We start from the raw sequence: 27,926 nt of genomic DNA on the forward strand, positions 1-27,926 counted from the left end.
CCTCTGCCTGACATCCTAGTTTCACAGTAGGCTATCCATTTGCAGACTATTACAAGCCTAGCCAAAAAACAAAGGTGAGAATTGGACCCTGTACCCTGTATGTGTGAGTTAAAGACCTTAGCCATTATGTCAACTGCTCCTTTAATAGAACTTAAGAACTCTGGCTTATCACATAGGTAAGCTCAGGGCTGCTGTTAGGCCAGTCGGATTGGGTCCCACTGCCTCTGGAGGCCCCACACTTGACTATGAGAGGGTCATTATACCTTGTTTGACACAGATGTTTGCCTAAGAGACACTACAACAAAGTTCAAGGTGTTTTCTACTGTCATCTTGCTCCCATAATACAAGTGTAGTATTATTGGGTATCGTGTTTAGTAATTGCAGCTTCATGCCTCTTAAATGGCTCACAGTATTAGCTGCTTGTCCTCCCATAGTACTCAGTTGTGGTTACTAAGTGCTCAACAGGATTTTCAGCCCATAACTGGTAAGATTAACCATCTGATAATTGTCTATCACTCTAGTTCCTGCATCAAAATATAAGAGCAGGCTTAATTTGAAGACTGAGAGTACTGTTTTCATTTGCTTCTCTTACTGATTTGGGGTTTATGAATGGTTGTTAATGAGTACAGTTGCAAGAAGTAACTGTGGGGTAGTCAGTCTTAGCATAAAAACAAACACTAGTAAGCATAAAAAATGCAGCTACTGTGATGTGAGGTAGCGTTTGATCACTATGACTTGTGATTGAATATTACCAATTCAGCAGTATGGTGGAGAAATTCTTGTAGTCACAAATAGGAGCACAATAATGCCAGAGATGTGAAACATGATGTGTGTGTGTGGGCTGAGTGATAGAAGGCAGAGGTGGAGAGAAATATTGTTCACTTTGCTGAAAGTGTAAACACATTAGCACAGTGGAAAACAAGCAAAGAAACAGTAAACTTTATCAGTGCAACAGTGGTAATGTAAAAGCAAGCATGCAGAGAATGCTATGATTTGTTTATTTAGATAATCTCACTGTTTGAATAGTTAGGCTTTGTAGTTTTTGTCTCTGTTCTTTTGCTTTTCCTTTCTTTTACCACCCTTTCCATGTCATTTCTTTTAAATGTCATTTACTCCCCACGTTCACTGTCCTTCTCTTCATATCTTTTGTCTTTGTCAGCCCATGTGTTACTAATATACCTATCCTGCCATCTGTCTACCTTTGTTAAAATACTCTGTAGGCCACTTCACTCCTTGCCATTGTAGCTTCCCGTTAGTTGTACTAAAGTTTCACATCATTTAAGCTACTTGGCCTTTTGTGTACTCTCATTACCCTTTCATGGTCCCCCATGTGCTTCCTGATATTCATGAGTAGATCACTGCTGCAGTAACCTAAGCTGTATGGAACATATACTCAGCATTTTGAGCACAAAGTTCCATGATGCCATCTGAGTCTTGATGTCTTCTTCCAGGTTATTTTCATTTCTACTGATTCTCTTCCAAAAGCTCATCTCTGAACCTCAAAGCTCCCCTCCAACAAAACAGTACTTTCTGAATGGGTTTTTATCAGCCCGCTTTTTATAGAACATTGTTAAGTTAACCTGCTCTGGCTAATTCAGAATATTAACTTTCTGCTGTTAAAGAAATGTGTTCCCCATGATAGAGAAGCATTCCTGTCTTAAAATAAGTGTTTTATGTGCAGCAGATTCACTCTAATTGTTCTGTATACAATGTTTTATACCCATATCTCTAAATGTTTTAGTCCCTTGTACTTCACCACATGGCGAGATCTGCCATGCTGTACCTACAATGTATAGTATTGTAGTATGTAACCTATAGCTAGGAACTGCAAGAAAATGTGTATCAAGTTCTAGTCTACCCAGTGTAAATTGCAGTACTTGGTACTTTATCAAATCTTAATGTTGTCTTTGCTTGCCAATTATTAATAATTAAGTCTTCAGTTGGGCAAACATGGTGTCCTTGGCATTCTTTGTAGAGCCCGGAGACCAACCAGTATTGGAAAACTTTAAATGGCATGCACCTATACACCCCTCCTTCCCTCTTGGAGCGGAGTAGCCATTTAGATGCTCATTTGTTAACCAGTTGGGTGAACTGGTCCAAAATCCTTTTTAGCTGTGATTTGGGCCAAAGGAGCATTAACGTAAAACATACACACATCCACAGACAGAGCAGTTATTCAGTTTTGATACTGTGATAAAATAGTAAAGCATATATTTTTTATATTTTTTTCTATTATAGCAAAAAAGTTTTATAGAATATCAGATCTATTTTTATAAAATTCACATTATGTATGTTGTAACCCCAAGTAGTTACCAGACTGCAGGTGTGATGGAGTTGGAGTAGGACTGATTGTGCACAGCTATAATATGACAAAATTAGTAAAAGAATAAGTTTCAGATTTATAGAGGGTCCAGGTCCTACTTTTCAGGCAGATGCCTGTGAAGCCGTAGTAGATTTGAGGCCATAATAATATATGCATTTATTTTAATGCAGGCTTCAGGAAATGGAGATTCTGTACAAGAGGGAAAAAGAAGAAGCAGACCTTCTGCTTGAGCAGCAAAGACTGGTAAGTCCTGCTTGTAAATTATTTTTAAACTTGTTAGAAAATATTGTAACTTTGGAACCTAAGAAGCAAATGTGTGTGTATGTATATATATATGTATATATATATATATATATATGTCAGTATATCTTTTACTTTTGTGTGCTACCATTTTTGGAGTGGAAAACTATGTGCTCTGTATTTCCTTTTAGTCCCTGAAGTAAAAGTAGGTATGGTTTGTGTTGATAAAGCATGCAACGGTGGTTTTCTTTGAACATTCTGAGGGGTACTGCAGTAAGAAACCCTCTAGTTTTATCCAAAACTGAAACATGGGAGTGCATTAAACTTTTCTGTGCCTTCTTCCATTCAGAAGATGGTAATGATGAGGGGGTTACTGGAAAGACTGTGGTGATGAGGGTAAACATGCAGTTACCTCAAAATAGCTGACAAACTACTTGGCTGAATTAAGAGAGTAAAATGTAAACCCCATTGCTTGCTTATGGTATTTGAGACTTTTAATACTAATTCTGCATGCACTCCTTTCTGCATGCTCTGATTCATATAGAAACACTGTCTGAAGTTCTGTTCTTCTGTACCAAGTGCATGGTTTAAACTGCTTCACTGCATGGTACTTGGATTTTTTTACAGAATGACTATGCCTCAGAATTTATGTACTAAATACACTATTAACTTTTGTAGTACCGTAGAACCCAGCCCTGCCTCTCACTATTCATTGCTTAGGGAAACATTGTCTAGGTTATAAATTAGTTCAAGAAGTTAAAGTTTTCTTTGTGTGCATTTTTAGCTTGGTCACCTATAGGGTTCTGTTGAAATTATGTTATCTGTTAGAAGATCCTTAGGTATGCTTGGCAAATGAGTCCTTGGTAACATTCCATTGTTAACTTATTCTGCATTACATTACTTTGCTGTAATATAGTATAACTTCTCTTTCATCCTTTTAACTATATTTCTGTCACTGCCCTGTTGTTGTGACTGGGTTGAGTAGCCAGTAAAAAGTACACCTTACAGCACACCTTTTCAACTTGATCAGTAGTGCTATATGTAACATGGGCTTCTGTGTTCCTTCCTAACAGCAAAACTGCAGTGTTTCTTTAGTGCGGTTGAACTCTTTGGAAAACAAGTAAATTTTTACATCAGGCTTATGTTATGGTAAATGAATAGGAAGGATACTTAATCTAGTCCTGTTTGTAAAGTGTACAGTGCTATGGGATTGTTGTATATAATATCTATTTTATTGTGTTTAATCAAATGTTTTAATAGCAATTAACTTCCCAATACATAATTAGTAGTTAAAAACTCTGTTTAAAGTATTTGGAACATTGACAGTACACATACAATGCATGCTTACAATAAAACTGACTAAATATAGATCGGTTTTATTAATAAGTAAAAACATTTGTGCTTGCCTAGCTTACCTTTGTAAAGTTGTTTAGGTTAAACATTGTGTAAATATTGTTAAAAAGTAACAACCTTTTTCAGCAGTGGCATTGTTATTCTTACTACAGTCTTTTGGTGTAATTCTCAGGCTGTTATGACAGTTGAATATTAGAACAATTCTTCTGTCATTGTAGACTGGCGAGGACAAGAGGACTGAATATTCTTACAGATGTGCCTTTCTGGGGACAGTAGATTGTGCTGTGTAACTTTAACCATAGATCAAGGAGTGATGTCCAGTGGCATAGGAGGCATTGCTGTGCCCAGCAAACATTCAGTCAGTTGACATTTATGCATGTGGAAAGATGAGTTCCCTTAAAAAGACCCTGTTGTCTTTGTGATCCATTTCTGCTGAAATTTATATATATGTTTTAATCAAGAAGGAGAGCTGTAGAGAATTACCCCCCTCTTACTTTGAGGAAATTAACATCTGGAAAATGTGTTTCAGTTCTGGTACTGCAAGTTTTACATCAAGTTTATTTGATTGTTTTGGGAAATGGTTCTTTTTCAGCAGTAACCTGGACCATGAAAGCACAGGCTGTCTGAATGGATATTTTAGGGCAAGTTTAGAGTAAACAGTTAACCTGAGTAGTAATAAGAGGAAACCTGTACAGAGAACAGGGATAATGGGCAGAAACCTGTACAGAGAACAGGGATAATAGGCAGAAACCTGTACAGAGAACAGGGATAATAGGCAGAAACCTGTACAGAGAACAGGGATAATAGGCAGAAACCTGTACAGAGAACAGGGATAATAGGCAGAAACCTGTACAGAGAACAGGGATAATGGGCAGAAACCTGTACAGAGAACAGGGATAATAGGCAGAAACCTGTACAGAAAACAGGGATAATTGGCAGAAACCTGTACAGAGAACAGGGATAATAGGCAGAAACCTGTACAGAGAACAGGGATAATGGGCAGAAACCTGTACAGAGAACAGGGATAATAGGCAGAAACCTGTACAGAAAACAGGGATAATTGGCAGAAACCTGTACAGAGAACAGGGATAATAGGCCGAAACCTGTACAGAGAACAGGGACAATAGGCCGAAACCTGTACAGAGAACAGGGATAATAGACAGAAACCTGTACAGAGAACAGGGATAATAGGCAGAAACCTGTACAGAGAACAGGGATAATAGGCAGAAACCTGTACAGAGAACAGGGACAATGGGCAGAAACCTGTACAGAGAACAGGGACAATGGGCAGAAACCTGTACAGAGAACAGGGACAATGGGCAGAAACCTGTACAGAGAACAGGGACAATGGGCAGAAACCTGTACAGAGAACAGGGACAATGGGCAGAAACCTGTACAGAGAACAGGGACAATGGGCAGAAACCTGTACAGAGAACAGGGACAATGGGCAGAAACCTGTACAGAGAACAGGGACAATGGGCAGAAACCTGTACAGAGAACAGGGACAATGGGCAGAAACCTGTATAGAGAACAGGGACAATAGGCAGAAACCTGTACAGAGAACAGGGACAATAGGCAGAAACCTGTAAAGAGAACAGGGACAATAGGCAGAAACCTGTAGAGAACAGGGGCAATGGGCAGAAACCTGTACAGAGAACAGGGACAATGGGCAGAAACCTGTACAGAGAACAGGGACAATGGGCAGAAACCTGTACAGAGAACAGGGACAATGGGCAGAAACCTGTACAGAGAACAGGGACAATGGGCAGAAACCTGTACAGAGAACAGGGACAATGGGCAGAAACCTGTACAGAGAACAGGGACAATGGGCAGAAACCTGTATAGAGAACAGGGATAATGGCCAGAAACCTGTACAGAGAACAGGGATAATAGGCAGAAACCTGTACAGAGAACAGGGACAATAGACAGAAACCTGTACAGAGAACAGGGACAATAGGCAGAAACCTATACAGAGAACAGGGACAATAGGCAGAAACCTGTACAGAGAACAGGGACAGTAGGCAGAAGCCTGTACAGAGAACAGGGACAATAGGCAGAAACCTGTACAGAGAACAGGGATAATTGGCAGAAACCTGTACAGAGAACAGGGATAATAGGCCGAAACCTGTACAGAGAACAGGGACAATAGGCTGAAACCTGTACAGAGAACAGGGATAATAGGCCGAAACCTGTACAGAGAACAGGGATAATCGGCCGAAACCTGTACAGAGAACAGGGATAATCGGCCGAAACCTGTACAGAGAACAGGGACAATAGGCAGAAACCTGTACAGAGAACAGGGATAATAGCAGAAACCTGTACAGAGAACAGGGACAATAGCAGAAACCTGTACAGAGAACAGGGACAATAGGCAGAAACCTGTACAGAGAACAGGGACAATAGGCAGAAACCTGTACAGAGAACAGGGACAATAGGCAGAAAGATGTACAGAGAACAGGGACAATAGGCAGAAACCTGTACAGAGAACAGGGACAATAGGCAGAAACCTGTACAGAGAACAGGGACAATAGGCAGAAACCTGTACAGAGAAGAGGGACAATCGGCAGAAACCTGTACAGAGAACAGGGATAATAGGCAGACCAGAAACAGACAAGGTAGTAATCAGAGTTCAGAACAGAACCAAAGTCTGAACCCTGAACCCCCAGGACTGTGAAGAAGCAACACTGTGCTGTTTGGTTCTGAATATCAGTAGGAATAATAGAAAAAGAATATGCATTTGTTACAGGCTTTGCAAAGTAAGTTGCCCTTTTTAAGTTCATTGATGGAATGATGGCTGCATTGCTTAGCAATAAGGGTAATGGAAGCAATAGGTCATATTAGCCCTGTATTGTGTGCTTTGTAGATTATCCAAAGAAAATCAGCAATTGAGGTGGATTTTTCCTATAACTTAGTCGACTTAACATAATTTCTTTTCTTTACTCTGCCAGGTGTCCTAAAGTCTAAGGGCAGTCAGGTTGTTGTTTTTATGTAGTTGTCCTATTTTTTCAGTATATGGCTTTTTCTATTATTATGAGTTGAAATGGTGCAACTGTCATACTCATACTTGTCAACAGCTCTGCTCAGGAATTCTGGACAAAGCTCAAGATTATTAGGGCGGGGCAAAGACCTGAATTCTGGGACAATTTTTACATTTTGCTCGAATTCACTTAAAATTAATAGAGTAGAGGGTTTTGCATTAACTTTTATTTTCTAGCAGTAAGTAGAAAACTTTTAATAATTGGCATTATTGACTGACTGTAGTCCTCAGTGTACCAGTAAATTTAGGAAGGATGGAAGAAAAATATGAGGCAAAACTAGGGACAGTTGAAAGGTTACTTGGACAATTAGAGGCTTGGCTGTGATGTCACAAGAGATTTTCCTTTAAAAGTGTGGTTTTATGCCTGCGTAGTTAATCTGAGGAAGATTTATTACGTTTTTGAGTGGTCGTTAGTTCTGTATTTATTCATCCGTATTTACTAACTTGTTAATTTGGTACATGGTAGTTTTGAGCTTCAGTCAGAGTCTCTGCAGCGTAAATGTGTTTTGTCTCAAAATGGAACAAAATGTAATAATATCCAACAAAAATTGTTTAGCAGTGATTAATAGCTGTTGCAACAGTTGAGAGAAATGTATATTTTGCAGGATTGTATTTAAGAAATAACCCACGTCTGGGTGTGGGTAATGCTAGATTTACCCACAGTTGGTGTGGTTTGGTTACGAGGGTGAAGCCTGAGTGACCAAACAAAGACAACCATGGGTAAATCTAGCATTGCTCGCACCAAGACATGGGTTATTGCTATTATACAACGACATTATTTAAGAAAAAAAAAAAAACGTACTTTTCTTAAATAATGTCTTTGTATAATACCTCTGTGGTTTTCCGCTATACTGGGGCTTTTTCTGATGTACTGCGCATACGTATGGAACTTGTTCCCATACTTGCGCAGTACATCAGAGCTGTGTAGAGGAAGCAACGGAGTATGGAAGATCTCTGTTGATTTTTTTTTTTTAATTAAAAATGAAAAAAAAAAAAGTAAAAAAAGAAATCGAGAGATTAATTTCGGGAGAGCCAGAACAGACAAAAAAAAAAAGATAATCAGGAAAGTTTCTTTAATTTTGTAGAACTTACCTGATTATCGTTTTATTTTTGTCTGTGCCGTCTCCCTCGTTTGGTTTACATCTCCCAGTTTCTTTTTTTAATTAAAAAGAAAAGTAATAAAATTACGAGACTTACTAACGGAAAAAAGTCTGGGCGACCAAACCTTTTCCTGTTGATATAGTCTCCGATTTACAATGGGCACGCTGGTTGGGCTGGCCATTCAGCATGATCATTTTTTAATATTAATGGTCAGTCATTGTATAATTCAGGTTTATGTCATAGTGGAAATACTGGAAGGTGATGAGAGTCAAGGCAAGGGAGGGTGGGTGCGGGGGTAGATTAGCATTGTTAGTAGCAGAAAAGGAGAGGAAGGCCAGAGGTTGAGACCCTTGGGCGATGCAGCGTGCTGTGTTGCAACTACAGTTTGGTTTGGTGTGAAGGGATTTTTTTTAAATTCAGCTCTGGCAGAAGGATTGTAGTCCCTCTAGATGGCAGGTGGAGGAGAGGGGTTTCCCATTGTTTAAGGACAAAGATAGAGAAAGATTGGTTGGTGCAGTGTGTCCTGGTTTGTGGTGGTTGGACTTGGACTGCTGTTTGCAAAAGGTGTTTGTGGTTGTTATGTTGTCCACTCTGTGTGACTTATGAGAGGATAAGCCGATGATGAAGCGACAGATTTTGTCTTTGATAGCCTGTTGGGTGGAGGAATTTTTCTTAAGAGGTTGTGGCTGATATGAGTAGTCTGTATTTAAGCTGGGCCAGAAGAACACCTTTGCCTGTATCTGCCGTGGCTGGGTTGGATAAGTAGGCTGAGATTTTTCTAGCCCAGAAGTGAAGTGAAATTAACCTTTGCCCTTGATTTCTCAGTTTGGGTATAGAGTGTTTTTGGCTCATCTAGCTACATACTACAGGGTATTTACGAGTTTTGTTCCAATTGGTGTGCCAGAAGGGGTAATGAATTTTATTGGGCTTGATAATTTTTTTTAAGTTTTTAGTTAGTGTCAAATAGCATGCTTTTGGGGGGGGAGTATTATTTTGTCATTTAATGGACCAGGCATTGAAGGAGTTAAATATTAATGCCATTTTGCATTTGTTTTGATTGTTCAGTGGTTACGGCTGGACCTAAAGATTAGCTGTCATCAGCATAGAGGATAAGCTGTAGAGTATGAAATTCATAAGGTAACTTATGAAACTACAGATGAGGGTCTAGGATAAATTATTGGAATACTTCCATTGAAAGAGATATGTACTGAGAGAAGGAAGAGCCTAATTTAAATGTGAAAAATCTATCTGACAAGAAGTCTTGGAACCAGATGATAAATGTTTTACTAAGGCCAATATTTTGAAGAGAAAGAAGGTCTTGAGTGTTTAATATCAAATATTTCACTGTTTTTGTGTATTTAATTACTGTATATTACTAATCTCATATTTACTGTATGGTTATGTTCTGCTTTTACTGTATGCTTTTTTTTGTTTTGGAACTTTTCTGTGTAGACTTCTATTGCAGAAGGATTCTTCCCAGTCGGAGTTCACCAGTTAACACAAATCTTTGTCATCAACAGAGTTCCAGACGTTTCCTTTGGGCTTTCTTAGTGCTGCTTATGTAGCTGTTGAAAAGGGCTGATCACCCTACTTGACACCCGTTTGGCACTTTGTAATGCTCTCCATTTACCATTACTGTCTGTCTTTTTTCCAGTTCATAGGTTAGCACTAAGCTAACTGCCCTTGCGAGCCATTTTAAGCCTAGACAATTATCCCTTGTGAGACTCAAACCCTGCACCTTGTGTTTGTAAGGCAAACACCTTAACCATTAAGCCACCATCACAACCCTGTTCAGTGCATCACTAACCTTTCATGCAACACCACATCAAATGCCTTGTTAAAATTTAAGTAGACCATGTTTCCAGCATGTTTCACTTCTGCTGCCCTGAATACCTTGTCAGAGAACTCTGTTATGTCTGGAATGGCATTTTCATTATGGATCAGTCTTGCCTTGCATCCAGCACCCCATAGTTTCCAGATACTCTGAAGTTCTTTCCTTCAGGAGTAATTCTGTTTTTCCTACTACTGAAGTCAGACTTGACTGGTCTTTAGATGTTCATTGTGTTTCACTGTTGCAGTTATTACAGTTGGGTTATCCTGCTGGCAGGCTACCCGCAGTCAGCCTGAATTCCAAAGTCTAGGTCCGGTGTCGGTTGCTGTCGCATCCTCCGTGATGTCAGTGCGCCAAGGGTATAAAAGATGCAGCTGACATCATTTTCTTCAGTCTTTCTTGCCGGGCGGTGCCCGAAGCAAAAGCAGTTCGCAAGTGCCGGTCGGCTGACTCCTGAGATTTTCGTGTTTGAATTTCAGATCCGAAGTCTTCATTAAAAGCTAAGTACCCCTGTCAGAAAAAGTTAATAATTGTATTTCTTGTGGGAAGCAAATACCTCATAAGGACTTTCATTCCTACTGTATTCTTTGCCTAGGCCCTGACCACAATGTTGCTAATTGTCGGTTCTGTGCTAGATTTAACCAACGCACTGTTAAGCATCGGTACGATTTTGCCTTTCACTATTTTGGCAGAAGATTTAATTACACAATGTCATCGGATAGCAATCCGACTACTGCAATTTACAAGAAATGCAAAGAAAAAGAAAAGGACAAGCATCCGAGGTCCAAAACTGATGACAAGGCTTCTTCCAAGCCATTCGCCGGTTCACCGGTTCTCAGTGAGGCACTTTCGCAGCCCCTGATGCTCGCTACTTTAGAGCCGCAGGCCACTACCGACTCCCACGTGGAGCCAACTAGGCCGCTGGAAACGCAAGGTATTGGAACCTCGGAAACTATTCCCTCAGATGGGTCCGAAGCCGCTGAGCAGGCATCAGCTTCTGAGGGTGTTTTCAGGCCTACACAATTATATGTAAAAATGACTTCAGCTTCAAAGGCAAAGACTAAAGCACCTTTAAAGACAAAGAAACAAGTACAACAGACCCATGGACAGGCCTCCATGCCTAAAAAACCAGATGCTCAAAATGGCCGAAGACCTAATTACTTTGATCAGGGGTTCCCATCCCCCTCCTGATAAGAGGCCTAGGCACGAGAAAGAATAGAATCTTCAGATCAGGTTTCCATTTCATCTGATTCCTCTTCTGATCAAGAATACTCTTCCTCCCTATGAGGATTCTGATGCTGAAGAATCTATCCCTTCAGCCTCTCCTCCTGAGGATTATTCTTTTGGGGGGAAACTGCATACCATGAGGGAGCATTTCCACTGGGAGAGCCAAGATTATTCAGTATCTAAGAAAACGCTCAGAGACTTCCTTTTACTACCTCAGCACAGGCCTCTTGCTATTCCACCTGTGTTAGACCTTGTAGAGGATGTTTTTTCAGAGTCCAGTCTGACCCCTGACTCCTTGCCTCCAGCTCCTGTTAAGCCAGACAGATACTACAGGGTTCCTGATTCACATATATTTATCTTTAAAAACCCTGCTGCTGACCCAGAAACCATCTCTCAGGGTCCCAAAGGGATCAAGGTTTCTACTGCAAAAAACCCTACCCCCTCTGACAGGGATTCTAGGGCACTGGACAGATGGGGGAAAAAGATTTACACTTCTGCTACCTTGGCTATTAGGGCTTTAAATTGTCAATTTCATATGCTTAAATATCAGCAATATATTATATCACTGCTTAAAAAGAAAATGTTGATAAATTCAGAATGTGCAGAAAACAAAGAAATGCAGGATTTATTGCATGCAGCTGAACAAGTTGGAAAGCATACTTTGCAATGTGGTTTTGATTCTCTGGAGGCCTCCTGCAGGGCCGCTGTTATGGGTTCTGACATCAGGAGGCATGCTTGGTTAAAGGAACAGAATCTGCTTGATCATGTTAAAGCAAAATTATTAGATGCGCCATTACAGCATGATACCTTGTTTGGTGTTAAAGCAGAGGAGGTGTTGAAGAAAATGGAGGACAAAGCAAAATCTATGCAAACAGTCAAGGATTTCTTACAGGTACAGCCTCCAAGATTTAGCAGACACTGGCCTACAAACAATTGGTCCTTTCCAGTGTCAGACAGGCCACAAAGGGGCAGATACAGATGCCCTAGAGGCAGATCCCAGCATCAAGGCACATACAGGTCTAAACAATGGGGTGCTTCTATCTCCAAAAGTGGAGAAGACAAAGCACAGCCATACAGGAAACAGTCCCAATGACTTCCCTCTGCCTATGCCAAACACTTTTCTTCTGGCAGCACCTTTAGGGGGAAAACTGGCACTTTTTCATCAAAATTGGCTCATAATAACCCAGGACAAATGGGTCTTGAACATAGTGTCACAAGGCTACAAGTTGCCCTTTCATACCCTGCCAAGGGCACACGGTTTGCCAGACCTGCCAAAAAATCAATGGGCAGAGGCACAAAAGCAAGTTTCATCCCTCATGGACATGAGGGCCATTCAGCAAGTACCAGAGCAAGAGCGGGGACAAGGATTTTACTCAAGACTGTTCTTGGTGTCCAGAAAGGACAATGCCTGGAGACCAATACTGGACCTATCTATTCTAAACACGTCTGGATATTCCAAAATTCAAAATGTTGACTCTGCAGCAGCTTCTGCCCATGCTGGGCAAGAAGGCTTGGCTTGTGACTTTAGACCTAAAAAAGGCATACCTGCATGTCCCAATCAGACAATCATGCAGAAGATACCTCAGATTCATAGCTGGTTCAATGCACTACCAATTCTCTGCACTGCCCTTTGGCTTATCTACTGCGCCCAGGGTCTTCACAAAATGCCTGGCTCCAGTAATTGCATTCTGCAGACAGAGGAATGCAAATATATCCTTACCTGGACGACTGTCTCATTCAAGCAGAGAACAAGGACATTCTACTACAGCATCTGGCATTTGTAAAAAGATTACTAACATGCCTAGGGTACACAGTAAACGAAAATAAATCAAAACTAGTACCCTGTCAAGAGATAATATTCCTGGGTTCAAGCTTAAATACAACTGCCCAGATGGCTTATCTCACGCCAGACGAACAAAGGCAACTGACTACTTATTTCAAACTGTTGGCAACAAAGGCCCAGTTATCTGCAAGAAAAAGTCTGCAGGCTTTGGGCTTATTGGCATCCTGCATTCTGCTAATTCCATATGCAAGACTGCATATGAGGAAACTTCAATGGTATCTAAAAAGTGTTTGGACTCAACATTGCCACAGCCTGGAAACAATAATTACCCTCATTCCCTGCCTGCAACAGGAGTTTCGATGGTGGACAAAGGCCTGTCACCACAACAAGGGACAGCCATTCACTTTACCCACAGTCAGGCAGACATTATTAACAGATGCATCAGAGTATGCCTGGGGGGCCCACATGGCAGGAAGATGTATTCAGGGCACATGGTCCGCAAGCCAAATGCATCTACATATCAATCAAAAAGAGATGCTAGCTGTTCAGAATGCCCTGACAGCCTTCAAGGATAAACTTCATCCGGGACAACTACTGATAAAGACAGACAATACCACAGTCATGTGGTACATAGACAAGCAGGGAGACACTCATTCCTATCCCCTTTGCAGACTAGCCATGACTTTGTGGGACACAGCATTGACTTACCAAGTACATCTACAGGCACAATTCCTGCCAGGAAAGATAAATATTCTGGCAGATGAACTAAGCAGAAACCTCTTGGATCCCCACGAGTGGAAATTGGATCCACAAGTCTTCAGCATGATAATGAGAAAATGGGGATGCCCGGACATAGATCTATTTGCCTCCCCTCATAACTGCCAACTACAGAGATTCTGCACAAGGACTTATCACAAGCAAGCATGGAAAGTGGATGCTCTATCTTTCAGCTGGAAAAACTTAACAGTATATGCCTTTCCTCTACTGCCCCTCCTCCCGAAGGTACTCCTAAAGGTCAGACAAGAGAAGCCAAAAATGATACTGATTGCCCCAGACTGGCCCCGCCAGCACTGGTATCCAATCCTAAGGAACCTGTCTCAATATCCAGCCTGGACATTACCTCAAATTTCTCACTTACTGTCCCAACAAAACAATCGGATCCAGCACAGCCAACTCAAGACCTTAAATCTGGCAGCATGGCGGATAATGTAGTCATTCAAAACACCCCTCTTTCTATAGCGGTGATGGATGTTATTTTGGAGGCCAGGATGCCTAGTACCAGAAAATCTTATGCTGAAAAATGGAAGAGATTCTGTGCTTGGAACCAGGCACAAGGGATTGACACGTTTGTACCAAATATTCCTCAGATTTTGCAGTACTTAACTGAGATGCTGGACAAAGGCCTATCCTTTTCATCAATTAAGATTCATGCCTCTGCCATTTCAGCTCATTACAATACAAAGCCACCTATTTTTTCTCATCCTTTACTAAGGCAGTACCTCAGAGGAGCCAAAAACTTAAGGCCTCCAAGGAGATCACCAGTACCTGCATGGGGCCTCAGTTATGTCTTGGAAAAACTCACCCTGCCTCCTTTTGAGCCAGCCGCTACAGCTGATATAAAATTTTTATCTTGGAAAACAGCTTTGCTCCTAGCAATAACCTCTGCAAGACGAGTCTCAGAGCTACAGGCACTCATGGCTGTGGAACCTTTTATCATTTTTCATCCAGATAGGGTTTCTCTGAGGACAAACCTGACATTTATGCCTAAGGTAGTGTCCAGTGTGACCCTTAACCAAACTATTCACTTGCCTACCTTTTATCCTAACCCACAGAATAAGGGTGAGAGACTTCTGCATTCTTTGGACATACACAGACAGCTGCTCTTGTACTTGGACAGAACCAAAGCTTTCAGAAAGACTGAGCAATTACTTGTGGCATATGCTCCAGGATCATAAGGAAAGGCCATCTCAAAGCAGACAATTTCAAAGTGGATAGGCCACTGCATTCATTTCTGCTATTCACAACATGGCAAATCAGTGCCTAAGGCCATTAGGCCACATTCAACCAGAGCAGCAGCCACTTCTGCAGCCTTCCTCAGAGGAGTACCAACCAAAGACATTTTAGAGGCTGCAACCTGGAGTTCAGTGCACACTTTTGCAAAGCACTATCACTTACCACTCTACTCGAAATCCAGGGCAGGCTTTGCCACTGCAGTTCTGCAGGGCCTCATAGCCACTCCTAATCCTATTTAGCTCCAGCTTCCCAACCTTAGCTTTGGGATTCAACCCAACTGTAATGACTGCAACAGTGAAACACGATGAACATAGTACAGTTGTGTACCTACCATAAATGTAGATGTTAGGGTGTATTCACTGTTGCAGTCCAGGTTACCCACCCACCATCCCCCTTATCTTTGCTGGAACTTATCTGTACTTCTCTATTCTATACAACCTATGTGGTGTATTTGCTTGTAGATGAAGAAATAATTTACTTTGGTGCATGCATGCTTTATTTACATATTTTTAGCCTACCCTTTTGGGGGCACCTGACATCTGGGGCAAAAAAAACTGAAGAAAATGACGTCGGATGCATCTTTTATACCCTTGGCGCACAATCGTCACGGAGGAGGCGACAGCAACCGACGCCGGACCTAGACTTTGGAATTCAGACAGACTGCAGTTAGCCTGCCTGCCGGCAGGATAACCCAACTGTAATGACTGCAACAGTGAATACACTCGAACATCTACATTTATGGTAGGTACACAATTGTACTTTTCCTGTCTGTCTTCTGCTCCCAATATTTTATAAAGAAGATGCACAATTGAGCTTTGTCTTTAAGATTCCTACCCTTTTCCTATGATTTAAGAAACTGCAAAACTGGTTCCTCTCCTCATTTCTCATTAATCTAAATAATGTCAGGCATTATTGCTTTGCACACCTTCAATTTCTAAAGTTTGTTGTTGACCATGTATTTCTTTTTAACTAGGTCCAGATGCCGTTTTTTCATTCCATGTCCCCAGCTTCAGGCAGTTTGACTTTATTGCAGCTTACATCAGTAGTGCAAGATATCCTTTTTTTGAAAGATTAGTATCAATCTCTCCCCATAATGTTTCTGCTCATCAGTAATGATAAACCTTCCCTCCCTTCCTTTCTAAATAATAAGTAGCAACAGGAGTCAGACGTCTTTCTGTTTAGCACTAATATCTAAAGGCATGTCATCCGGGTCAAAATAAATCCTCATACATCTTTATGCAGTCGTAGTTAGGCTGGTTATTGAATACAATGTCCTCTTTGGGATTTACCTTTCTAGACATATTAAACAACTGGAAAGGCTGATAACCAAGATGCTTGTTGGCCTAATGTTCTTGCATTACCAGGATCTGCTTGAAGTGCTGTCCCTTTATTTAGTTTCTTATAGGCTCTTTCGTAGTGATCTGTGCCTTACATTGTGTGCCATTAGTGACACCATTCTCATTGTTCTCCTATATCTTTGCAAATCAGATAGCTCCCCTAATGTGGGAGGTTGGCATAATGGTTAAGGTGTTTACCTTACAATCACAAGGTGCAGGGTTTGATTCTCACAGTGGGTAATTGGCTAGGTTTAAAATGGCCCATAAGGGCAGTTAGCCTAGTACTAAACTATGAACCTATAATACCATAAGTGTTTTAAATTTCCACCAGCATATAAGTAAAAATGCACTGGATAACAGGCCATTGGCTTAACTGGACTAATCAGGTCAACAGAGGGTAAATAAAAATTCCCCAGCACCTACTCCACCTCTGGAACAAACTTTGTGAGTTAAACTGTGACACCCTAGCATCCTTTATATTAAATCTGAATGATTGGATTGGTGTCCATAAATGTACTCTAGGACTGACCTGCCTTGCCCTTCTTGTGAAGGGGATACAACATGAGGGTGGATATTAGCAAGGTGAACAACATCTTTGGACTCAGTTTCATTCCGTATTTGTTTGTTATATATAAAAACAGGTAGGTAGGCTGGTCCATTGATCCTTTTCAGCCATGACACATGTTCTAAAACAGCATTAAAAAGTATGACTAACATAGCATTCCAGTAAATAATCTATCATTTCATGTGACAAGATAAAAACCGCGTAGAATACAGAGCTAAACATCAAAATAATTATTTGCGGCAGTACATACCATAATTCTAAACCGAAGAATAGGATGTTAATATGTGGGATATTCACAAATGGACAATACCTAATCTCAAAGAAATGTACAACACAGAGTAGCTGCATTTGCATTTCAAGTGAAGAGAAATAAAAACAAGTGTGCAAAGCAATGGTTAAAGCTGACTGCAAAATAATTCTGCAAGATGACTGTACTAAACCATTTGAGGATAGCATGAGACATATACATTATGTACATTAATTATCACGTGCCAGCCAGTGTTCCAAAGCTGTATTTAAGCAGTTTGTTTTCCATATTAAGTATTATTAGCCACTGTCTTTGTTGCAAATTGTTTCATTTCTGAGGTAATTATGTAGTATTTTTTGACTTCAGTTAATGAGACGAGTGATTTGATTTCTGGAGATAATTGGTTCCTGACCCAGAGAATGCTTTTTCACCAACTGCAGTTTTACGTAGATCCTGTTAAGAGTTGGACTGTGTTCTTGGCTATTCTTACTCAGTATGGTTGTTCTTTTATGGGCAATTCTCTTCAAAAAGATGTGCAGTACTCTAGTTTAAAATGCTAAAGATTAAGGACATATGTTTGGCTCACGAGTATGCAACCAAGTCCTGAAGGTTATAGGTATTATGCTTAGAATTGTTTGTATAGGCATGTTTCTACTCCAAGCAGACTTCATAGAATTTTTCCTATGGTGGATGGCAAATGTTGGAAGTGTGATGGAGAAGAAAGAGGTAACTGGGAACATGCATTTTGGCAGATTTTAAAATTCCCTACAGAGTACTCTATCAGAAATGCTGAGTGAGCAAATGGCTGTAATTAAGGAAACGATTCTCTTGAGCTAGGACACAGGATCTGAACTGCTTAGACATAGTAAGGCCTTGTTAAATTCAGTTCTGTTGACTGCCACAAAAGCAGTTAGTAGAAAATGGAAATCAAAGTCTAAGCCAATTGTATTTAAAGTACTGAATATTATAAAAAAAGAGAGAGAAAAATGGAATGTGGGATCTTTTGAGAAGGGAAGGAGCAAATTATATAGAAATAAATAGAAACTGTGGGGACCATACATGCAGAATAATGTTTAGGAGTAGGGGGAGTGAAGTTCAAGGGAAAGCAGGAATTGAGCAAATTATGTAATGTTGGACTGATAGTTAAAAATTTGTACATGATGTATAATGTATGCAAAAGGAAAAATGTTAATATGGTTTGTTTTCTTTTCTGTTACTGCATATTTACCTATGCCTTAAGTGATAATGTGATAAAGGTGCTTACATTTTTAAGGATTAGGCAACTGACTTGTAAAGTGGCCGTTTCTGTTATGCATTGCAGTGATGGGTTCTCGAGTCTGCTAGGAAGGCAAATCTGAAAATTGTATTTTGTTTTCTGCTATCTGAAGTTTATGGATGTTGTGTGACGAGTTCATTGCTGTCAAAGGTAGGTAGTACTCCAGTTTAGGAATCAAGAGTAATTTTGGCTATTCCAGTTCTAGGAAGTGGGCATAGAAAATGAAAACTTTTGTACTGTAACCTAAGATGAGATAGTGAGAGATGGTTTAAGTGCAAATCCCAGATATTTGACTTTAGATGCATTCAAAACAGAAGTAATCCAGAGGGCTCGAGTGAAGTCTGGTATCCCCCCTGTGACCCAGATGGTGAAAGGACTAACAAGAAACAAAGTATAAAGGATTAGCCCTGATAAAATCACTTTAGCTAGCAGATCTAAGAGACTGACTCTTTGATACCCTCCCTGTGGAGGGAATAAAGAAGACAGACACCTTGTTGAAGTTTCCAGTAGTTTATTCAATTAAGCAGGTAGATGGATGAGTGTTCCATTAGAACAAGAGCACTCATTCACTTTAGATGCATTGGGGATGGCATTAACTTATATGTCTTATGTTAACCTTTAATGTTGATCTTGGATGCTACAAACATCCTGTGATTTTCCTATGATTTAATCGGTAGCCATGCTTTCATCCTTCTGTTCTATGAACCTCATCCATTGTGCCTTGCATATTTATCATGGGCTGTCTTTCCCTGCCTGACTTAATTAGCTGTTTGTTCTTGGATCTTGTATTCCCTTTCTTCCTTTTATGTTTGCATTTTTCCACAACCATTCAGGCTACCTTATTTGAAAAACACTTTTTTCCTATTGTTTATCTGAATTTTTGATTCACACTTTTTTTTGTTACTTCTGTAGTGGCATCTTTGTGCCTCTTTAATTTTCCATAATACATTCATGATTCTGATATTTCCTGAGGCACTAGTCAAAGTTGCCTTCCTGAATCCAGAATCCTCATTTTTGTTTAAATATTTGTAGTTAAGCTGCTAAACAAAACTGTTGTTGAAGGTTACCTTTTCTGAAATGTTTGTCCACTTCCCCTATTAAGGTTCTCTCTTATTCTTCATTTGAGATCACAAAATCTAAACTGTTCTTTTTTAACAGGTTCTGGTATTAGTCACCTGCGTTGTTCTGTTGTACAGCAAAAAGCCCTCCTGCTCTTAGATATACCTGTAAGCAGGGTAGTTGATTTAGCATCAGGTGTATTAAAGTTGTTCTTGAGTACCATTTGTTTTTCTTTTATCTGGGGGATGCTTTCTGCGATTTTCTTAAGGAGCTGTGATCCTAGGATTCAGTTCAGAATGTCGAATTTCCAAAACTTCGAATTCCATATGGTCGAGACCATATGATCAAAGTTTTGAAATCTCGAAACTCTGAAATGTATCCAAAAAAAAATACAAAACCAAGTTTCTCAACATTTTTGCAGGGGGGCAAGTACCTCTGCACCCCCCATACCCCCGCTACTTAAATATACCAACTTGAAGATTGCACTACAACGAGGAAAAGGGAAATATCCCATTCTGCGCTGTATGCAGATCTCCATTCAGAATTTTGAGATTTCAAAACTTCAATCATATGGTCTCGACCATATGAAATTCGACATTCTGTAGGGAACCAGTGATCCTAAGCCCTATAGACATTTGAGCTTGAGCAAAAATGTTTAACAGGTTTAGGTATACTTAGATCTACGTATGCTGTTTTGTTGATGTGCAATGGCCATAACTGTTAACATTATTTTTCCTTAAAGCCTGTGTCAAAAAGATGGAAACAAATAACCATTAGATTTGTAAGACAAGTGTCCGCTTCTGCAAAGCTAACTAATGATGAAAGTAGTAGTTAAAGGACAGTCGTTTGCCAAGAACTGCTTTTTCTCATGCTGGAGTGCATTTTCTGTATATAAAGTGATCACTATAGTCTTTCATTTTCTAAACCACTTGTCCTGGTGGGACAAGGTGGTGTTGGTGGGCTGAGCAGAACAGACCAAGCTTACTCATCTGCAGCAAGTTCCCAGCACATCTTTAGCCTCAGTAGACATTCCAAGACAAGCTGGGAGACATAATCTCTCTGTTCTTGGTTTGCAGTGAGGTCTATATCCATCAGGCCATACCTGATGTATGTTCTGCAGCATGCACCCAGGACACACCATCATCACTTGGTGCCTAATCCACCTCACTGCAACTTTCACTGAGGCTTTACCAAATACCTAATCAACTTCTATGTCACAAAGAGTGAGCTAGGAACCACCAAAATTAATTAATTTCTGTCTTTTTTGTCTGTAATCCTAACTAAAACCGATGACCATAATTCTGTATGGGAACAAACGTGAATGGCAAATTGAGAGCTCTGTGCTGGGACAGTGCTCTTCCTTACTACCACAGTCCAGTATAGTGACTGCAGTTCTGCTGCCATTGCACTTATGTACTAGCCAGTTTCCTGATTCCCTTGTCACCTCCATGGTGCAGAAGGATGAAATCATGACCGCAATCTAGATGACCACATTTCACTAGGACCCAAGATGCTAGATTGGCTAGCCAAGGAAGAAGTGAGAAGCTAAAGGTGACGTGCCCATCCTGAGGAGAGGTAGATAATCTCGCCCACTGCATAGCTTAGCAATTAGGGAGAGTCTGTGTGTACAACAGAAGCAACAGCAGTGACCATTTGCACTTTAGTCAAGGTAAGGGTGCATGCATGGGAAGGTACCTGAATTTTTAGTCCCACACTGTGTGAGCCATTTTAAGGGGCAGCAGGCGTAAGAGTAAGATGACACCCTAATGACTGACTGGATGATGCTGCCTGTCATGGAGCTTATGGTTGACAGGCAACACAGACAAATTCATAGGATTTCTCTACTTATCTACTCTCGTTTGTGAACAAGACCCCAAGAAACTTAAGGTCTTTCATTGTAATCGGCAGCTTCCCTCTTACCTGCAGAGAGAAAAATTACTATTATGGGAAGAGAGACATGGCTTTTGATTGCTCACTGGAAACCAGTTACTGGAGGCCGAGGGCATCATCATCTACAAACAGATGTTTAACCCTAATGTCCTCCAAATTGTATACTGTTCAAGCCTCAGCCTTGCATTGTCATACCGTCCATGAAAGTCATGAACAGGTAGAGACCAGATGCATGCTTGGAACGTTTCTGCTCCCACCTAATATTTCACTTAACATTGATAACACAGAAGGAACTTGTACAGCACAAATACAAACCAAATGGCATACAGCAGAGGTCCTGGAGGTCTGTACTGTTGTAGCACCTGCCCCAAGAGCATCTGAGATACATGGTCATAAGCTTTCTTCTGGTCCACAACCATCAGATCTCATTTATTCCTACAACCTTGCCTAGATGAAACTGTTTGGTTGCTATAATGACATCCTCATCTGCAGAAATGGACTTGATTTTACACTTGCTTCTAATACTTTTTCCTGAAAAAATGGTAGGGAAGATGCTTCCCTACCACTGATGATTCAGAAGTTCCCCTCAGTGTTTCTTTCACTTTGGCACCGTCTTCTGTTACATTTATCCATTTCTCTCCCTTTTTAGAGAAAATCTTGATCAAGTTGCATAATATTTGCTCAAATCTCTTTGAGGCTATCTGAAAGTTATTCTTCATAACCTTGACCATCTCTTCCCATATGTGGGTCTTTGGCTGGCTTGGTAACTGCTGCTGCCTTCCTGGCTTCTTGGTATTTATTAGTCAGGCTTGGAAATTGTCTGCAAGTATTGCATGGGAAACCTATTTTTTAACTTTACCATTTCCCCATCACTGCCTCTCTCTACCAGTGTGTCCTTGTCTTACTCTAACAATGGTCATGGTCTACCTTTTGGTCACAACTGCATTCTTCTGCTTCAGCTACTGAAATGTTATACAGGATCTGTTCTTCCAAAGATATGGGTTGGACTTGTACTTCACAGAAGCATCTGCTAAGCATTCCCTTGGCGTTCTTACTTCCAGTTTGGGTTTTTTTAACTTGTTCAGCCACCACTCTGGCAATCTGACTCAAGCGGCCACCCAGCAATGATCAATTGACAGCACCCCTCTTGACTGAATGTCCAGAACATAATGGCTCAAGTCTGATGATGAGCCTTTGGCCCATGGAGAATGAATGCACCAAGTACACATTTAAGTAACCTTATACTTGAACTTGATGCTCATTATGGGCAATGAGTGACTATATAGAAGTCCAGGAACAATTCACCACTCCAGCTCAATGTGACCTTCAAGTCCTGGCTGAGAGTAAGGTATCATTTTGATGCCGATCCACCTCCTTAGTGTTCACCAAGATAAGGTTATGCAAAATCTTAATGTTACATTCTGTAGCTCCAGTATCTTATTTCCAATTATATTTTAAGAGCTTTGGCCCTGGGAAAACAATAAGACATTTTTAGTTTTTACCTATGAATGATCAAGACACAGTCATTTGTAAACCATTTTCTCCATCAAAACTAATAAAAAAATGCATTCTCTTAGAAAAAAAAAATATTCTTGTTAAAGAAGGCATTTCTGTAGTAGGAATGCTGCACCCTTGTGTGTGTGTGTGTGTGTGTGTGTGTGTGTGTGTGTGTGTGTGTGTGTGTATATATATATATATATATATATATATATATATATATATATGTGTGTGTGTGTGTACACCTACATGCACACTAATTACCCCATTGCACAATAGTGGGCAAAGAAAAAAATTATCTGGTATATATACTCACATATACACGCACACTAATTATCCTGTTGCACAGCTGTGGGGAAAGAAAAAGTATTCCAGTAGAGAGCAGGACTGTCTTGTACTAAATGTGGTCTTGTAGTGAGTGTATAACATTAAGAAGGCCTATGAACAAGTGTTAATTCAAGTAAATGTAATCAGACAGCGAGAGTCCAATCATATGACCATCGATCACTAGTAGAGAAGCCCATTACTTCCTTGTCATGGCCATAAAACCTAGAGGGTTTCACAGTGACACAAGTCTTTGCTGTCAAAGTGTAAGGAAGCTGCTGTCAAGTGTGATTTGTTGGTCACAGCTGATTGAGCAGCTTATGCATTAAAGACAATAAATGTCTTGTTAAGCTGGTGTGAGATAGAGTTCTTGCAGCTTCAGGAAGTTATTTAGGGAAGCCACTAAGGTGTGGGAATGTAGTCTTAGAGAACATGGTTTTATGTTAAAACCAATCCTAATGCAGACTTCTCTGTTTGACAGGCACAGCCCCATAGCATTAGCAGTCTGGAGCAGAAGGGTGCAGACCTCTCCCTCTCCATCTGCAGTGTAGAAGCATTCACGTTCAATGGCTTTTTTTCTGAAACAGATAAGATCAAGAGACCTTTCACCTTCAGCTGTCTGTTGGATCACCTTTTCTTTCGAGAAATCTTTAAACTGAGTCTGCCTTGCCTTTTCATTAGAAATATTGGAACATGTTTCTTGGGAAGGAGGAGGAGCATTGGGTCATTACCATGGAACTTGTTGACACTGGCATATATGCAGCCTGAAAACCTATAAATACTCTTTCTTTGGCTCCAAGGAAGGCAGATGTCTTGCACAGATCTTTGGCTAAGTGCAATGAGACTTTAAGCAGGCATCCCAGGTGAAGTCCTACTTGATCTTTCCAGTTCTGCACAAGTTCCAACGACCACATCATATTGTAACCTTTCCACCTGGCACAGAGTCTAAAATTTTACAAGTGGTTGGTAGATGTGATATTGACGATCATCATGTTTCACTGTTGCAGTCATTACTCTTGGGTTATCCTGCTGGCAGGCTACCCACAGTCGGCCTGAATTCCAAAGTCCTGGTCCGGCGTCGGTTGCTGTCGCCTCTTTTCTGACGTCAGTGTGCCAGGGATATAAAAGATGCAGCCGACGACATTTTCTTCAGTCTTTCTTGCCGCGCGGTGCCCAAAGCAGAAGCAGTTCGCAAGTGCCGGTCGGCCGACTCCTGAGATTTTCGTGTTCGAATTTCAGATCCGAAGTCTTCATTTAAAGCTAAGTACCCTGTTGGGGAAACTTTTTTCTTGCTCCAGACCGATGTCAAAAAAAGTTAATAATTGTATTTCTTGTGGGAAGCAAATACCTCATAAGGACTTCCATTCTTATTGTATTCCTTGCCTAGGCCCTGATCACAATGTTGCTAATTGCAGGTTTTGTGCTAGATTTAACCAACGCACTATTAAGCGTCTGTACGATTTTGCATTTCATTACTTTGGCCGAAGATTTAATTATACAATGTCGTCGGATAGCCATCTGACTACCGCAATTCATAAGAAATGCAAGGAAAAGGAAAAGGACAGCCATCCGAGGTCCAAAACTGACAACGAGGCTTCTTCTAAGCCAGTCGCCAGTTCTCATTGAGGCGCTTTTGCATCCCCTGACGCCCGCTACCTCAGAGCCGCAGGCCGCTTCCGACTCCACGTGGAGCAGACTAGGGCTCTGGAAACTCAAGGTATTGGACACTTGGAAAATATTTCCTCAGATGGGTCCGGAGCCTGAAAAAAATGGCATCGGCTGCATCTTTTATACCCCTGGCGCACTGACGTCAGAGAAGAGGTGACAGCAACCGACGCCAGACCGGGACTCTGGAATTTAGGCCAACTGCTAGTAGCCTGCCAGCAGGATAACCCAAGAGTAATGACTGCAACAGTGAATACACTCGAACATCTACATTTATGGTAGATACACAACTGTACTTTTTCCTTAGTCACAGTGGGGCATATACCTGTCTCAACCATCCTGATTCCAGGCATACTTGTTGGATACAGCACTAGCAGTGCTTTCAGTCCTCCATGAGTCTGTGCTTAAGGACAGTTTTATTTAACAAAAAAAAAAATTCAGCTGTTTCTAAGATAGGCTGTTGGGTTGCCCAGTGCAATTTTAATTGCAGTGATGTTAAGTACTAAGATTAGTCTCAAAAAATGATGGCAGTCCTTTTTAGATTTCATAAAGAATTGTTTGTGTTCCAGAGCTGGGCACATTGTTGAATCAGTTGTTCTCGAACATGGAGAAGGGTTCATGATGTAATGGCTTGCTGCACATATTAGGACCCAGTTTGTAGACTTGGTAGAGGCTGCGGTGTTCACAAGCATCTGCATGCCTAAGGGTATCAGTGTTGTGTAAGATTGTGAAATGCCTTTGGTTGCAAAGCCACTACAGGCTCACAGATGTTCTGTGGTGTCAGACCATGTTACTTGTTCCTGAGGGTGAGGCAATCCGAAAACAATGTCAGACTGAGTCTTTCCATCCCTGTGCATGTTATGAGGATAGGTGATTTTCTGGTGGGGTGGAATGGCCTTCCCTTATGTTCCATGGTTCAAGGAAAATGGACCCCTAGAGAGGGGCCTGCACCTAAATCTGTTAAAGCAACAGGCTGTGAAGGAAAAGCTAAATCTGATGTCTGCCTTGTTTGGTCCAGCAGCCAATCTGTTCCATAGTATCTGACAAAGCAAGACGCCTAATGATTTTCCCACATTCCAGACTGGCAGTATATGACTCTGGGTAGACTGTAGACAGTAACATCACACATTCTACCCTTCTCAACCAAGAAGATGTGAACAATCTGCTGGACTCCCTGAATTACCTCTTCGGTCTTGCCTGGAGCTTAAGATTTGGAAAAATTACCCAGTTAAATTTTTCTGAAAGTGAAGCACCCTGCAGGTAAATGTTTTTACCACCTGGGTGAATGCAGCATGGCAAAGGGAAGTTGATGGATACATTCTCTGTGTAGTGACAGTGGCAATTCCTCTGGTGCTTTAGTTAATCATAAAATTCACAGAGGAAAGACCAAAGGTCATTCATAAATGTTCTTAGGAATCAACAAAGATGTTGAATCATAGTTTTCATCTCTGGTAACACAAAACCCACTTCTGATTGAAACGAAGCAAGTCCACCGTGGCTGAGATGATAACAAACTCCGTATTAGGGAGTGATGTTCATCGTGTTACACTGCTGCAGTCATTACGCTTGGGTTATCCTGCCGTCAGTTGGTCCCACAATCAGCCAGATTTCCAAATTCGTGGTCTGGCGGCGGTTGCTGTCGCTTCTTCCCTGACGTCAGTGCGCCAGGGGTATATAAGATGCATCCGATGCCATTTTCTTCAGTCTTTCTTGCCGTGCGGTGCCCGAAGCAGAAGCAGTTCACAAGTGCCGGTCGGCCGACTCCTGAGATTTTCGAAGTCGAATTTCAGATCCGAAGTCTTCAATAAAGCTAAGTACCCCATTGGGGAAACTTTTTTCTTGCCTCAGACCGATGTCAGAAAAAGTTAATAATTGTATTTCTTGTGGGACGCAAATACCTCCTAAGGACTTCCACTCTTACTGTATTCCATGCCTAGGTCCTGATCACAACGTCACTAGTCTGTTTCTAGATTTAACAAATGCACTATAAAAAGAAGTTTTGATTTTGCTTTACACTACTTTGGCCGAAGGTTCAATTATACTATGCCATCAGATCAACCGAAAACCGCAATTCCGAAAAAACGCAAAGACAAGGATAAAGACAGGCATCCGAGGTCCAAAACCGACTATGAAACCTCTTCTAGGCCAGTCGCCGGTTCTCAGTGAGACGCTTTCGCAGCCCCTGACACCTGCTACCTCAGAGCCACAGGCCGCCTCAGACTCCCACGTGGAGACAACCAGGCCTCTGGAAACTCAAGTTATTGGGCCTATGGAAACTAATCCCTCAGATGGGTCCGGAGCCGCTGAGCAGGCATCGGCTTCTTAGGGTGTTTTCAGATCTTCACAACTTACCATTAAAGCAACAGTCAAGTCAAAAGTACCATTAAAGACAAAGAAGCAAGTACAGCATTCTCTTGGAAGTCCTCCATGCCTAAGAAACAGATGCTTAAAATGTCCGAAGACCTCATTACTCTAATCAGGGGTTCCCATCCCCCTCCTGAGGAAAGCCGTAGGCAGGATACAGACTATGATTCCTCTGATCAGGTTTCCATTTCCTCTGATTTCTCTTCAGACCAGGGTTACTCTCTACCCCCTATGAGGACTCTGATGCTGAAGAATCTATCCCTTCAGCCTCTCCTCCTGAGGATTATTCTTTTGGGGAAACTTTGCATACCATGAGGGAGCATTTCCATTGGGAAAGTAAGGATTATTCAGAATCCAAGAAAAGGCTCAGGGATTTCCTTTTATTGCCTCAGCACAGGCCCCTGGCTGTTCCACCTGTGCTAGATATTGTGGATGATGTGTTCTCTGAATCCAGCTTATCTCCTGATTCTTTGCCCCCTGCACCAGCCAAGCCAGATAGGCATTATAGAGTCCCTGACTCTCACAAGTTTCTTTATAGAAACTCTTCTGCTGATCCAGAAACTATTTCCCAGGGTCCAAAAGGGGTTAAGGCTTCCATTGCAAAAAATCCAGTGCCCTCTGACAGAGATTCCAGAGCTTTGGATAGATGGGGGAAGAAAGTTTACACTTCTGCAACTTTAGCAGTAAGGGCTTTAAATTGCCAGTTTCACATGCTTAAGTACTAACAATATTTAATGGCTCAGTTAAAACAGAAAATGCTTGCAAGCTCAGAAGCTCCTGACTGTAAAGAAATG

At 41.1% G+C, this 27,926-nt stretch overlaps 1 protein-coding gene across 1 annotated transcript in view; it reads left to right on the plus strand.

The window, feature by feature from the left end:
- The window catches only part of KIF1B (kinesin family member 1B), a gene marked incomplete in the record, with an annotated part of 2,363,676 nt that overhangs the window by 872,539 nt on the left and 1,463,211 nt on the right, over positions 1-27,926 (plus strand). Inside the window, 1 exon segment of the mRNA XM_044063146.1 lies at positions 2,494-2,566. Within this exon segment, the coding sequence (XP_043919081.1) occupies positions 2,494-2,566 (73 nt within the window).

Source organism: Protopterus annectens, chromosome 2.part1 (assembly GCF_019279795.1).
Source record: "Protopterus annectens isolate FY-2018-M chromosome 2.part1, PAN1.0, whole genome shotgun sequence".
Lineage (NCBI taxonomy): Eukaryota > Metazoa > Chordata > Ceratodontiformes > Protopteridae > Protopterus > Protopterus annectens.